The sequence below is a fragment of the Etheostoma spectabile genome, chromosome 24, assembly GCF_008692095.1.
Source record: "Etheostoma spectabile isolate EspeVRDwgs_2016 chromosome 24, UIUC_Espe_1.0, whole genome shotgun sequence".
Classification (NCBI taxonomy): Eukaryota; Metazoa; Chordata; class Actinopteri; order Perciformes; family Percidae; genus Etheostoma; species Etheostoma spectabile.
Genome location: NC_045756.1, coordinates 11,523,187 through 11,537,834, shown reverse-complemented (window position 1 = coordinate 11,537,834; position 14,648 = coordinate 11,523,187). Strand labels below are relative to the sequence as shown.

The 14,648-nt window shown below is 40.7% G+C and overlaps 1 protein-coding gene across 1 annotated transcript in view; it reads left to right on the top strand.

Annotated features, from left to right (window-relative positions):
- The window catches only part of unc80 (unc-80 homolog (C. elegans)), a 58,443-nt gene that overhangs the window by 23,467 nt on the left and 20,328 nt on the right, over nt 1-14,648 (top strand). Inside the window, 17 exon segments of the mRNA XM_032506750.1 lie at nt 1,451-1,614; nt 3,159-3,257; nt 3,455-3,663; nt 6,226-6,332; nt 6,803-6,896; nt 7,925-8,097; nt 8,312-8,524; nt 8,613-8,748; nt 9,835-9,968; nt 10,066-10,243; nt 10,351-10,560; nt 10,684-10,781; nt 10,883-11,086; nt 11,171-11,278; nt 11,794-11,932; nt 12,367-12,548; nt 12,738-12,869. Coding sequence (XP_032362641.1) covers nt 1,451-1,614; nt 3,159-3,257; nt 3,455-3,663; nt 6,226-6,332; nt 6,803-6,896; nt 7,925-8,097; nt 8,312-8,524; nt 8,613-8,748; nt 9,835-9,968; nt 10,066-10,243; nt 10,351-10,560; nt 10,684-10,781; nt 10,883-11,086; nt 11,171-11,278; nt 11,794-11,932; nt 12,367-12,548; nt 12,738-12,869 — 2,580 coding nt within the window.

The following is a 14,648-nucleotide window of genomic DNA, read 5'->3' as shown; positions in this document are numbered from 1 at the left end:
TGTTCCCATGCACGAAGACTCACCAAACTTTGCACACAAGTCCAGTCCCGTGCCAAACTTAATCAGTCCGTCCATTTGTATGCTAATAGTCCTGATGGTGGCGCTACAGCTAGCATCTAAAGCTTTAAATTTTTTAAATTTATAGTCACAACTTACGTCCAACTGTAGCCCCAATAGAGCAGAAACGTACCCAGTAGCAATGTTGAGTCCATCACTACTTTTTTTAAGCACTGCAACACTTGAACTCTTCTCATACAATTTTCACTCTATTGACAGCAAACTTGGAAAACTTCATCTCAACATTTCCTATTCAGATTTTTGATGTATCAGTGCATAAAGAAGTTCCACTGTATATAGAAGTGTAAACAACAATTTCTAAGCTAAATATTTAGTTCATGTAAAAAAATCACATTATTTTGAATTCACTGTAAATTTAGCGTGCAAAAATTCAGATTTTATCTCAAAAAGTGAATTTAAACGCAAAATAGAGCATCTTTCAACATCAGTTTGTCACTATTACAGTCATATTTATGTTGCCTAAACAAATTACAAAATTCTCTCAATTTTTTATTAGTAAATACATTTTTGAAAGACATTTTCTTACAGTCTTGCCTATTATCTATTAAATGTTGTGACGCCTTCACCCACCTAACAGCTCCCTGAGATCAGCACCTACCTGCGGCGTCAAAGGTTCTGAGTTTGAGCTCCTGGTGTTGCACGACGATTATGCGATATGTACTTGTTCTGTGGACAACTGCCCTGAATGTTTGATATGGGTCTCTGCATTAACACATCTGATTCAAATTAACAGTCCAGTTATGTAAACTCAATTTTTATACGTTACATGCATCTATATATTGCCTAGACTAAGTAAACACTACTCTAAATGTTCTATTGACAGTTTAAAATTTTGCATTTCCATGCACTCTTGCACATTGTCTATTTAATGTCAATAAGTTGGTTTTGTTTATCCCCAGTCAATATCTCACTGAGATCAGCTCTTGCTGACTTCAACCCAACGTGATCTTACCAAATCAGGCATTGTGCTGTTGACACATTCCCTGCATGTTTTAGATGTGTGTCTGTCTGAAATGATCAGCTCAGTAGTTTGTGTTCCAGGTTAATATGCCACTGTGTACTCTGGCATCATATTGTGGGGATAGGAGACATATAATCAGACATATTTTAATTTTAGAAGACCGTAGGGCTTAGTCAACTTAATGGGCAAGAAAGCCTCTGTTTGGCACTTATGCTGACAGAACCCTTGTGTATTTGTAATTTTTCTCCTCTTCCTCTTCTGCCTTTTCCTTCTTTCTCTCAAAATGCTCGCCCCCGATCATCAAAGCAGCTCTAATCCTAGTCTTTTTTTTCACAAGGTCTCATTCACACACCGTTCCACTCACACAACCTTCTCTCTCTCACACTTGTGTGCCAACCTCGTCTTTCCCAGGGTCTGTACTGTGACATCCGCCAGCTGGTGCAGTTCATTAAGGAGGCCCATGGAAATGTGTTCCGCAGGGTGGCACTGAGCGCGCTCCTGGACAGCGCCGAAAAGGTCGCCACCACCAAGAAACCCGAGGAGAAGGAAGAGACCAAACAGCCTGGAACCCGGAGGTACTGGCCAATCAGTGGCCAGAAATGGTCTTAACGACATCGTATTTTCAAATTAAATCTTAACTCGACTAATGCAACGATCATTTGTCGATTACTGTTGAAGTGTCCTTGAGTTGAGACCTTAAAATATTTCTCATCATTGCGTAAGGTTTTACTTCCCCCTTTTTTTTATTCATTTCTTTTCCCATCACTGCTGGCTGTTTGTTTTTTTTTTTGTTTTTTTCTGTCCTGTCTGCTTCTGTTTTTCTTGCTTGAGTGACTGATTTGATGTTCGTATTTTAAAAAATGATGTGGCCGGTGGCATACAGGGCAGATCTGCCAGGAGGCAGCTCCTGTATTTTGGCCTCATTTTGTAACCAAACTAAAAAAAAATGAAAGTGACATCATGAAAGCATTACCAATCTGTGGCTGTGGTAAATTAGGGAGCAGTTAAATGCACAGGGTTAAAGATGAGACACTGGAAACAGACCAGCCTCGGACTACCTTTGAATCATGACATTACAGTAAAACCAGTTAATATTTGAGATGACACCTAACTTGAGTGCAAGATTTACAAGATTTGCAATGGGCAGCATGTCGGCCCCTGACCCTGATCATGTGTGGAGTTTGCATGTTTAGCCAAAGATTCTTCCAAGATCCACACTTCCGTCAGGTGTAGGAACATTGTAGAAAGTGCGTAGAATTTTTTAAATTGTACTAACCTTTAAGAAGAATTTTAGAAACGTAAAATTATAACCTCCAGTATTAGAAATCCAAATAATATTTTTGAAACAATTATCAATAGTTTGAAACGAGGTCCATAATTACATAGCACAGAAGAATATATAATTAAACTTAAACACATGTACATCAAGGATTTGCATAACAGCGGCATAGTCTTGAGAGATAGTCAATGTAATGGATTGAATATTTAAATTATGCACACGTTTAAAAAAAAAAGTTATTTTCTTTTTGATAATACACAAGAAAATCCACTTTCCTTTACTGCAAATAAAATGATGTAATATTGTCAATGCTACACAAAACTACACAAAAATGTATATAAAAAGTATTCTTACATAAGTATATAATGACAAACAGTCAACGCAGGGGATGATTTCCCCCCACAGGGATGAACAAAGTATCCAGTAGTGGTAACTGCAGTAACTGCAAATCATCTACATAATATTTTAAAGATAAATGTTTAGGGCATTTATTACACAGGACAGCTGAAGATGTGAAAGGGGAATGACATACAGCAAAGGGCCGCAGGTCATAATTGATCCCCAGCGGCAAGGACTGAGCCTTTATAGATGGGGCGCACACTCAACCAGCTGAGCTACCCAGGCCGCCCCCAACTTATTTAATTCCTAGGTCGATCTGAAACAGACAATAGCTCAGTTGGCCAAACATCTAAAGCGTAAATGAGTTCCCATCAGAGCAAAATCATTTATGTATGCCAAACCTCTTTTCACTGAATAAAAAACTTCTTCCATGGAAGAATTCTATGGGTGGGGTTTACTGCGCCTGAGCGCTCTGTCTGTGTGGGGTGTGTGTGTGCGCAGGTCAGAGGCGGGTGTGTCCGGGGAGAAGGGTCAGGTGTCCAGTGCTGCAGATGAGTGTCGCAGCTACATCTCCAGTAGACCCCCCCAGACACCCGAACAGTGAGTGTCCACGTCAAAGCATCTCCATATAGCACCATCTATATCGAGCCCAGCTGCCATTTCTCCGCTCAAAATAGGATAAAAAGTTTCAAACTCTTCCTGTTGCTCCCCCCCCTCCCCCCTCCCCCCTCCCCCTCCCCCTTTCAATGATGAACAGGTCACTGTTCTGAACCTTCCCTCCCTCTCTGTACCTACAGTGACGAACAGATCCCGGGTGCTCTGCTTGGCCGGAAGGACTTTTGGAGAAAGATGTTCAAGTCGCAAAGTGCCGCCAGTGACACCAGCAGCCAATCAGAACAGGACACCTCGGAGTGCACCACCGCCCACTCTGGCACCACCACTGACCGCCGCTCCCGTTCCAGATCCCGTCGCATTTCACTTCGCAAAAAACTAAAGCTCCCAATAGGTAGGAGCATAAATAATACAACAAATCTTTTGACTAGTTACCTTTTAGAGGAGACCAGAATTATGACTGTAAAGGTTTTCAAGGATAGTATTTTTATTTTGGGGAGGTCATTTTTGTGGGATTGGGCACAAAACAATCATTTATTTTTGCACAATGTCAATTAGACCAATTTCCATAGTGTCAAATCTAAATACCGCTATGATTTGTATCAATTTTCCTCCATATTGTCCCCTCAAAGTGCCCATATTATGAAAAAAACACTTTTTCTGGGATTTGGGGTGTTATTTTGTGTCTCTGGTGCTTCCACACGCATATAAACTTGGAAAAAAAAGTATCCATGGTGTTAAGAGGGAGATCCGGTTTCTGAATGTGTCCTACATGTCTCCAACATCTGCACGGCTTTCTACGTCACTAGCCGAGACGAGGTGGCTAACTAGCTCGTTCTCAATAGCAAAACACTGCTACGACACACACTGGTTGACCATAATCTCCAAAAGAACTACTTCCTGTCCCTGTTCTGCAGGTATTCCACAAGTACCTCCTCGTCTAGAAGAAGTCTCCCAACTTATTTTGCCTCGGACTGACCAAAGTTGGAGAAAGAGTTATCTAGCTGATGTGATCTTACCTAGCTACAGAGCATGTTTGACTCCCAACAAAGATAGTATAGAAGTCAAATGTCTCACTCTGTAGCTAAAACAAGTGAGATGTGAGACCTAAACACAGAAAAAGGGAACAAGATCTGCAGCAATGTGCAGCACAACAAAAATATGTTTTTTTTTTTGTTTTTTTTTATGAAACCTTGGAAACCTATTCTGGTACAACCTCAAAATACGCAGGTTTAAACCTTTTTTTCTCAATAGCGACTTCAAAGTAATTTCACACATGTGGTCCGATGTCAGTATAAAACATATCTTGCAAGCTTTGTAACAATAGGACAAACAGTGCACTTTGTTTAAAATGCCTACAACTGACATTTATTTTCAATTCAGTGTGATATGTAGCTCAGTCCAGCTCACGGAAATTTGAGAAAAGCAGATGACCAACACAAAAACAATTGCAAACAAAGCTGCAAGCTGCAATTCCAAGCTCAAACCTTGATTTGTGTTATTCCACGTCCAGTTATTGTGCATTTAAGGCGCCCCCATTGAATGAGACATACATGAGGTCATTAAGTCGACATTTCCTGGAAGTTTTGTGTTGATGGGACAAACATTTAGTTATTTATAGCCTGATTTGCGCCATGTCACCAGCAGTTTGTTTGCATTTATAGTGCCCCCTGGTGTCCAATTAGAATGAAACGTTCAGAGCGTGGTTCAGGTACTTATGAGGACACATCCTGAGAGATTTGTCATGATTGGACATTGAATATGTGATTTATAGTAAAATATGTGTAATGCCACTCATCTACCTTGCGCTTGTAGTGCCCCCTAGTGGCGTATATTAGACTGGGGCACTTATCTGAACATACCCTGTGAGTTTTGTGGGTTAGGGTACTAGTGGTGTATGTATATAAGACTGTCTGGGTATATCTGGGGCACTTATCTGAACTAAAATAGCTTTGCGGTTTGAATCCTAATTATGAACCTGAAAATGAGCATAATATGGGCGCTTTAATGCAACATCGGCCTCAAGAGGGGTTTCTTCCAACAAGTGATTTAAGTAAAAAATCTAAAAAACAGACAGGACATTATTTAAATGATTCCAGTGCCTGTTCCAAATCATTGTATTTCATATCAGATCTGGGAACAGTACGCATTTCCATGACCATCTCATTGTATTTTCTGTCCCAGCTGTCACCTTGGAATTCACTCTAACATGATCTGTTTTGTATGTCCACCATTGGAACACTGCCTGCCGCGAGGCCGAGTCACTTCATCTCTTTGGTCTGTCTTGTGTTCCTTTTTGTGCCTCAGCATGCCGTGGGACTGTTCGCCTACCACTCACACTCTCTGTCTTACGTATGTGGATGTGGAACCCTCTTCATACAGTATTTGTCTCATGTCCGTTTGTGTTGGTCATCTCTCCCGATGTGCACAGTGTCACAGGCCTGGGTCAAATTGTATTTGCAAATTGTATCAGATGGATGAAGGGTACAGATTCTTTCTCTGCCACATACTGCCCAAGAAAGGCAAACACTACAACAGCCAACCGCACAGCTAAGCTAAAAGCAACATATGAAATTATATTTAAAAAATCGACTTAGTGATTATCAGTCATTGAAACATTGTTATATGTTAAAAGAACATACTTTAAAAGTGTATCTGCAAATACCACTCGTCCAAGGTCTTTTGTCTGACTCTTCTTTTAAACAGCATTATAAAAAGTTACTTTTGTACCTTTTCACTTAATTTTTGAATGAACCTCAGTCTGTATATCTTTGTGAGTTAAATGTATGTGACTGTACAATAACTGAGAGTCTGCGCTGCCCTTCTCTTTCTGTGTATGTGTGAGTGTGTGTGTGTAATTGCCTTCGTAACCCAGTGTGTGCAACACATTTGTGACGTTACACCCCTATGTTCTGCAGTGTTGTTCACGCACTTTTTTTTGGGATTCACGTCCCAGGCAACTGGCTGAAGCGTTCCTCTCTTTCTGGACTGACTGACGGCGTTGAGGACCTGCTGGATATCAGCTCCGTGGATCGACTCTCCTTCATCCGTCAGAGTTCAAAGGTCAGGGGGGAGGAGGGGGGGTTGACAGCTACCATAACACTGTCTACTTAACAACACTGGGTGCTAACATAGCCGGTTGCAATTGTCTGAATCAGCTACACCCAACCCCATATAACTCATGTTAGCATTAATATGGTCGTTTTAACTAAATGAATCCCTGGTGTTTAATTTGTTGACTTTTATTCATAGATTGTTAACATTTTATTGTTGTTATTTTTATTCTTGTAAAATGTTGTTTATTTTTGATACTATTTATTTTTTGTATGACATGTTTGCATGACAGTTGCTATATAAGTTGAGTTGATTTTGAGCAAATACATCAAAAATATGTATACATATTTAGTATTTCTGTGGTAAACTGGTGGACAAGGCTCTAAAACAGCATTAAGACTTTTATTTTGAAATTGATTTGGCCTCTGCCTGTCTATCTGAGCATGGTTCTATTTTTTGTGCGTGTTTATGTGTCTTAGGTGAAGTTCACCAGTGCGGTGAAGTTGTCCGAGGGGGGCGCGGCGGAGCCGGAGTATGCCAGGGACGAGGAGGAAAATTTCTTCAAGCGGCTCGGTAAATGGAGGTCTGGCAGGAGGAATCCATCCAAGCTTCACCACACAGAAGAGAAAGATGGTAGACCTCCCCCACCCTGGGGCGCCCCTTGCCCACCCACGCCACATCAACCTTTGCCTATTTCTCTCTCTCTCTCTCTCTCTCTTTCTGTCCCTGCCTCTGTCTGTCCGTGTGGTGTCGTGTCCTGTCTCGCCTCGCAAGTCGTGGTCTCTTCTCTTCTGCAAGTTCTTCCGTCCGCCATTCTCCATGTCAGCTCGGCCAATAGCTGCCTGCCACACTCTGTTGTCCTCAATGTATTTTTTTCAACCCATCAGTGTCTAGTTTGTAAAAAAAATACACTCTGTTTTTTCAGAGATATTGGCATAACTGTGTGTTATATTACCAATTCTACATTCCCTTCTTTCTAACTATGCACGTCCTGTTTTCTTCAACAATGCCCCCTGCCCCCGCCCGTCCCCCCTTTCTTTCACTTACTGGTGGAAAGAGAGGAAAAGAGGTGTGTGGGAGTAACTCATATCTATGAAACCATCTTTCTACCGTAGAGCATATATCTCTGTGCTAAGGCAAGCATGACGCTGTCAGTGCTCTTTGTCTCTTCTGTGGTGATGTCTGGTGGTATTTTCCAATGCCTGAGTTTCAGCGAAGTGATGTAAACAGAATGGTCCACATACAGCTTTCCTCTGTATGGCTGTGGTTACACTTGTCATGTCAATGTGATTGATTTGGTCCCATTATAAAACATTAAAATGGCCTGCATTTTTTTTTGTAATCTTTTTTTGTGTCTCTTAAATGAAATCCAAGTGTAACGACTGCCGATGGCTGTGTGTCCATCTCTCACTCAGCTCCATTCGTCAGTGCTTTTTGTTAAATGTCCTGGATGGTGATGTTGCGTCATGCAATGTCTATATGTACAGTATGTTCAACCTTCAGTTTACACCCACATAGGCTTTTTTTTCCCAACAGAAATCTCTTCACTTGTTTTCTCTTCTCTTCTCCTCTCTTCTCCTTTTTTTCATGCTCTCCTTCAGGACCCCACGGTTTTCAAGAGCGACTAGCAGCCAGTCAGGAAGCCATGAAGAACAAGAACGTGGTGAACTTGGGCGCCATTCGCCAAGGCATGAAACGCTTCCAGTTCCTGCTGAACTGCTGCGAGCCAGGAACCATACCTGACGCCTCCATCCTTGCCGCTGCACTGGACCTGGTATTAATGACATTTTGGAGGTTTTATTTGACTGTTTGAAAAAAAGAAAGTTCATTCTTTTCTTATTGCTTGTTGTTTTTACCGTTTCTTGATTAGAACAATTTGACTTTTGCAAAGCACTTTCTAACTTATTACTGTAAAAGGTGCTTTTTAAAAAAAGAATACATTAAAATCTCTGACATTAAAATCTCGACCTACGTTTTGGTTCTTCCAGGAAGCTCCAGTCGTGGCCCGGGCGTCCCTCTTTCTCGAATGCGCCCGATTTGTCTATCGCTGTAACCGTGGTAACTGGCCAGAGTGGATGAAAGGCCACCACGTTAATATCACCAAGAGAGGCCTGTCCAGGGGCCGATCACCTATTGTGGGCAACAAAAGAAACCAGAAACTCCAGTGGAATGCTGCCAAGCATTTCTGCCAGTGGGGAGACGTGAGTTAAAGATTTCCGCCTATTATTTATCTTGGGATTAAAATTCAAAAATTAGGAATGTTTTTCTTTATGTGTTTTATCTGCTCAGGCAATCGGCACGAGGCTTAGCGAACTCTGTCACTCGGACAGCGAGAGCCCTGCCAACATCCTGGGTTACATTTTTGATGAAGAGACCAAACGGAGAATGAGAAAAGAAGACGAGGAAGAGGACTATTTAGATGACAGTGAGTCAGAAGAGTGTTTAATGCCTCAACAGCACATCTTTGGTGGATTTTTGTTTTTTTACAGGATTTGCAATTGAATATTCTTTATAATTCTTACTAAATTAATTTAAACACGTTTTAGACATTACATAAATGTGGTGTTAGCTTTGTCCAAGTTTAATCATTTGTGACAAACAAAATCCACTTGTTAGCTTTTTCTGGTACTTTCACATCTCAGTCTTCCTCAGCCGCTCAGTCATCATTACAGTGCTGCTCATGAGTAGAGGAACCATGCTTAAGTTGACTAAACAGAGGAATAAAAAATCATCTTTTGGAAATTGATCTTAATGCCTTAATTTAAAAATGAGGAAAAATCCAACCTTTTAAAGACACCAATTTTCTTTGTTAATGAAAAATGTATTGTAAATAAATAACTGTTCTTCCTTAAAATACAGAGGGCATAAGTATACATACCCCAATGTTAAATTCCCATAGAGGCAGGCAGATTTTTATTATTAAAGGCCAGAGGTTGGTATGGGGTACTTTTCGTAAGATCATCTCTTAACACAAATCAAACCAGCTATTAGTCTAACTGAAATAAAATCATTCCAATCCCTATGTATGGTGAATGGTATGTGATGATGTGGGGGGGCGCTATTTTAATTCCAAAGCCAAGGGAACTTTATCAGGATCTAGTACCCCTGATCCTGAATAGCTGGCCTTTAATAATAAATATCTGCCTGCCTCTATGGGAATTTAACATAGGGGTGTGTTTATTTATGGCCCCTGTATTTTGAGGATGATCATTTATTTATTTACAATACTTTATTCATTCACAAAGAAAATTGGTGTCCTTAAAGGTTGGATTTCTCCTAATTTTATAATTAAGGCAATAAAATCAATTTCCAAAAGATGATTTTTCATTCCTCTTTTTAGTCATGGCATGGTTCCTATACACATGAGCAGCACTGTATGTGAACTTAAGTACGAGACTTTTTCCACAACTGAGCAAACATAGGGATGAACGTAAGTGGACCTTGAGTAAAGATTCGGTAATAAAAAAACGTTTCAAATGATGTTCTCTAACCACATTGTTTTATTTTTAAGACACAGTCAATCCTACGAAATGTGGCTGCCCCTTTGCTCTAAAGATGGCTGCCTGTCAGCTGTTGCTGGAAATAACCACTTTCCTACGAGAGACCTTTCCCTGCTTACCACGCCCACGTGCTGAACCTCTTGTGGTCAGTAGTTAAATCTTCTGTGAAAAAAAATGAATGAATATGCAACATAAAAATGGATTGGAAACATGTAATACCTGTTCACGCCTGTCGGCTGTAGGATCTGGACAGCTGCCGCATGCGTCTCGACCCGGACCACGGTCGCCATCGCTACGAGAGGAAGATCAGCTTTGCAGGCATCCTTGATGACGAGGACGGACACGATTCGCTTAACAGCAGCAGCCATACACTGAAGTCTGACACCACCTGCGATGAGAAGAAGCCGCAGGAAGTTCAAGGTGAGATCGGATGTCGTACAGAGTAAGGCCATTTGGTTTATTACCGCCCTGTCTGCTTATCATTATAAGTAATTCAGATAATCTCGCCCCACTTCCCTCTCCTCCAGCACCCATCCGTAAGATTCGCATCGGAGGCTCCCGGCTCCTTCAGATCAAAGGGGCTCGCAGTTTTCGCGTAAAAAAAGGTGGCTCTCTGTCCTCCATACGCCGGGCTGGGAGCCTTAAGAGCACCAAGATGCCCCGGCAGGACTCGGAGTCAGAGAACGAAGAAGGGCTGCTCTCCCAAACACAAAGCAGGGACACTGTTACTGACATAGGTAAGACATAGACAACACAATAGTGACAGGATTTCATCTGTTACATCCCTATAAACTACAAAAGTTATATTGAACATAAATATATTTATATATATGATATTTTTTTCTTGCTTTCTGTTGCAGGCAGTCCCTTTAGCACCAGTGAACCCAGCATAGAACCAGAGGGCCAGGGCTCAGGAGGAGCAGAGGACAACTACCACCGCAACATGTCCTGGCTCCATGTATGTGCGGAAGTGTATGTGTTCATGTGGTGTTGGTGTTTTCCTTCCCACACACTGACTCCCCCCCCCCCCCCCCCCCTTCTGCTCTCTCCTCGACTCAGATTATGATCCTGCTTTGCAACCAGCAGAGTTTCATCTGCACCCATATCGATTTCTGCCACCCACGCTGCTACCAGCACCACAGCCGCTCCTGTGCCCGTCTTGTCCGCGCCATCAAGCTTGTGTACGGCGAGACGGTGGACAGCTTGAGAGAGGACAACGCATCCTCTGGTAACATTGGGGCACGTGCCAAGAAGAGTAAAGAGGTGGGTTCCACCTACTATCCATCCAACCATCCTGTTTTAAACTGTGGTTTTCGCGGTGGTTTATGTAAGTGTATATACCTTTAGTGTTCGGACAAGTCTTGCCTGAGGACCCCGTCCATGAAGAGAAGACCTAATGACACCAACACAGAAGGGAAGAAGGATACAGGCATGCTCAAGTACATCCGCACCCAGGTGAAGTGGATTTATTAGAGATTTAACCCTTGTGTTGTCCTCCCGGGTCAAAAACTGACAAAGATTTGACATTTTCGTCCCTTTTTCAGACTTTTTGTTTTGTTTTCACTAACACCACCTTACTACCACTAGATTTCATGGTCAATAACCTTCGTTTATATGGAATTATTCCTAATATATGAGTTAAAAAAGCAGAAATTATGAATTATTTTAACTAATAGTTAAGATCAGAAGAACGTACAGGAATGAAAGTGATCAATTGTATTTGCAAAGAGCGTTGTATGGATTCCAATCCATTTTTTGTGGTAATTTGGTTAAAAAGAAACCCATATTTTTGATATAGACATTTTTTAAAGGGGTCAAATTTGACCCGAGGACAACAGGAGGGTTAATTATTCTGATTGTCTTCTCAAAATGATGGATGAAGCCGCTAGGAAATTTCAAGAATGGTTCTAAAATACCTACCCATAAAAAAAACTGCTGTTAATCAGATTGTCTTTATTATTGTTTTTCAGGTGATGAGCCTGTCACCGGCCCCACTTTCGCTGCTGATCAAGGCAGCTCCCATCCTGACTGATGATATGTATGGAGACATCCAGCCTGCAGCCTGGGAACTCTTGCTCAGTGTGGATGAACATATGGCAGCTGCTGCTGGTGAGTTACCCATCAGGCTGTGCATCAGTGATCTGTGGGTCTCCTCTGTAGGTTGTTCTGCCCTTCAGAGTTTTCCATGATTGTAGATCATGATATGATACATGACGTAATTGATTTTACTGAAATGAGCTGTTGTATTAATGTTTTGTCCTAGATATTCAAATACTTTATATTCTGACTTTTAAAGACTTTCTTCCCATTTTATTTTGCTTTACATCATATTAAACCTCCTTTCATCCTATTTCCACACTTTTACCTTTTTTGACATCCTTTCTTTTGGCTTCAACCACATTTTACCTTCCACTTTCCTGCCCTTTCCGTCTCTGCCTCCTTTTTGTGTCCTTACTCTTGCCTACTTCACTCCCTTTCGCTTTTTTCTTCATTTCTGCCTCTCCTTATTTCTCCTACCTCCACCCTCTCTGAATCCCCTCCAGCTGCCATGTTCCTTCTGTGCGCGGTAAAGGTCCCTGACGCGGTGACCGAAATGATGATGGCTGAGTTCCAGCACCAGGAGGCCTGCCAGCGCATTAACTCCATCCTGAAGTTTTACACACTGTGGCGTTTCCGCTACCAGGTGTGGCCTCGCATGGAGGAAGGAGCCCAGCAGATCTTTAAGGTACAAAAGAGAAAGTTGTGTTTCCAATTTGTCCCTAAAAAGGTTGTCCAGAAGGGTTAATAATCGGTTCTTACAAGACTCTATGCTAGCACAGTTTGCTCTCCCTATATAATATTCTATAAAAAACATATTGTCCACAAAACTAGGCTACTTTTACCCATGTTGTACTATATTTATCTTTTGTTTCAGATCCCTCCACCCAGCATCAATTTCACCCTGCCATCTCCTATACTGGGCATGCCCTGTGTCCCCATATTCGACCCCCCCTGGGTGCCCCAGAACACAGGCAGCGTCCAGGACCCAATCAATGAAGACCAGTCTGTAAGTCTGAGCCTCTGTTCAAGTTGCTTGCCTAATATAGCATATATTTACCGCTTTGTAACAAACACTTCCAACAATTGCCATAAAATTGTATTTTTATTAGTATTAAAATGTAAGCAAATATTTAAAATCCCTTTTAATATGTAATACATACATTTTATGTAAACCATAACCACCTTTGGTTATGGTTGGTTGGGTAGTCAGGTTGTTTTAGATTTAATGAAAATTAAAGGGTTTGTTCACCCAAAAATAACATATTTTATCCCTTACCTATTGGTTTCTAGCCATGCAGATTGCTTCTATTTAATTTGACCAGGTTTTGAGAGATCCAGATTATTTAGAGTATAAGCGGCCTGGAAAGACCCATTGTTGTTATTTTTAGCCATGCAAGCACTTATTTTAGTGTTTTTTTTTAATAGATTTCATGGATTGCCGTGAAATGTGGTACACACATGCATGGTTTTCAGAAGATTAATCCAGCTGACTTGTATTGATGATCCCCTTACTTTTGCTAAGGTTGATATTTTTTTGATTAAAAATCAAATGTCTTACAACACAACTATTGCTAAGTCAATTGTTTTGACCTGATAATGATTACATTTCATACTTTGCTTTATCTGCAAAACTAATGACTTTCCCAACAGCCTCAGCGGTGCTTTGCATTTTGTGCTAGTCAGTTGTAGTAGTAGTTAGCATAGTTGCATGCTAAACTAAGATGGTGAACATGGTAAACATTACTAAATATCAGCATGTTGTCATGGTGACAGCAATGACGTTAGCATTTCACTCAAAGCTTTGTGCCATAGCATAACTATGGACTCCTTTCAACAGAAAAGTACTGTTTTAAATCTGATTACCTCTATTATATTGGAGGTGTAGGCAGACGGATATCACAACATCCAGTCAAACTAAATCAAAACTTTCAGCATGGTTAGATACAACTAGGGGTAAGAAAACATGTTTTTTTAATCAAGGTGAACTGTCACTTTAAATTTTCATGATCTGTAAAAAAAAATAATGGTGTGTATTTTATTTTGACACTCATTTTGGATTGAGTCCTGCTTAACCCCACAATGTACCTAAAGCACATACAATGCATATTAGACTGCTTTAAAATACATTTGTTGTTGCTATGCAAGTGTAATGTGGACAACTGCACCAAGAAATCTGCTAATTCAAGAAAAAATATACTGTATGTAATATATTTTTTAAGGTTAGAATGGTCATTCAAAGTAGTAAAAACAGATTTCTTGGTGTTTCCTTTTACTTTCTTGTCTTTTTTTTGGTTAAAAAGCATGTTTATCAAAATATGTTTAATAGATTTTGATGACGACCTGCGAGCACCTGTTCTATAATTTATCTATCGACTGTCTTTGTTTTTAGTACTCCTCATTAATTCAGTCAGTCCATACCATAGTAAGTTGGTATTTCTGTCCGGATGTTTGTGCTGATGCATCTTGTTACCTCAGATCATTAATGACAGGAGGGAAAATGTGTTTTTAGCCCATTGGGAGTTGTAGTTTTTTTTTTTTTTTTAATCATGGATCAGAAGCTGGGGTAGTTTCATGGGTCATTTCAAATATTTGCATCTTGATCAGTGATACACACCACACTCAAAAACAGTACTAGCACTTGCTCTGATTGTAAGACAACAACAAAAAATAACAGCATGCATCGGACATTCAGACATTTTGTGTGTGTTGTGCTGTTTATGCATGGTCATTGGATGACTTTGCTGTGTATGTTTTTCATAACATGTGTTCAGCCTATTTGGATGTG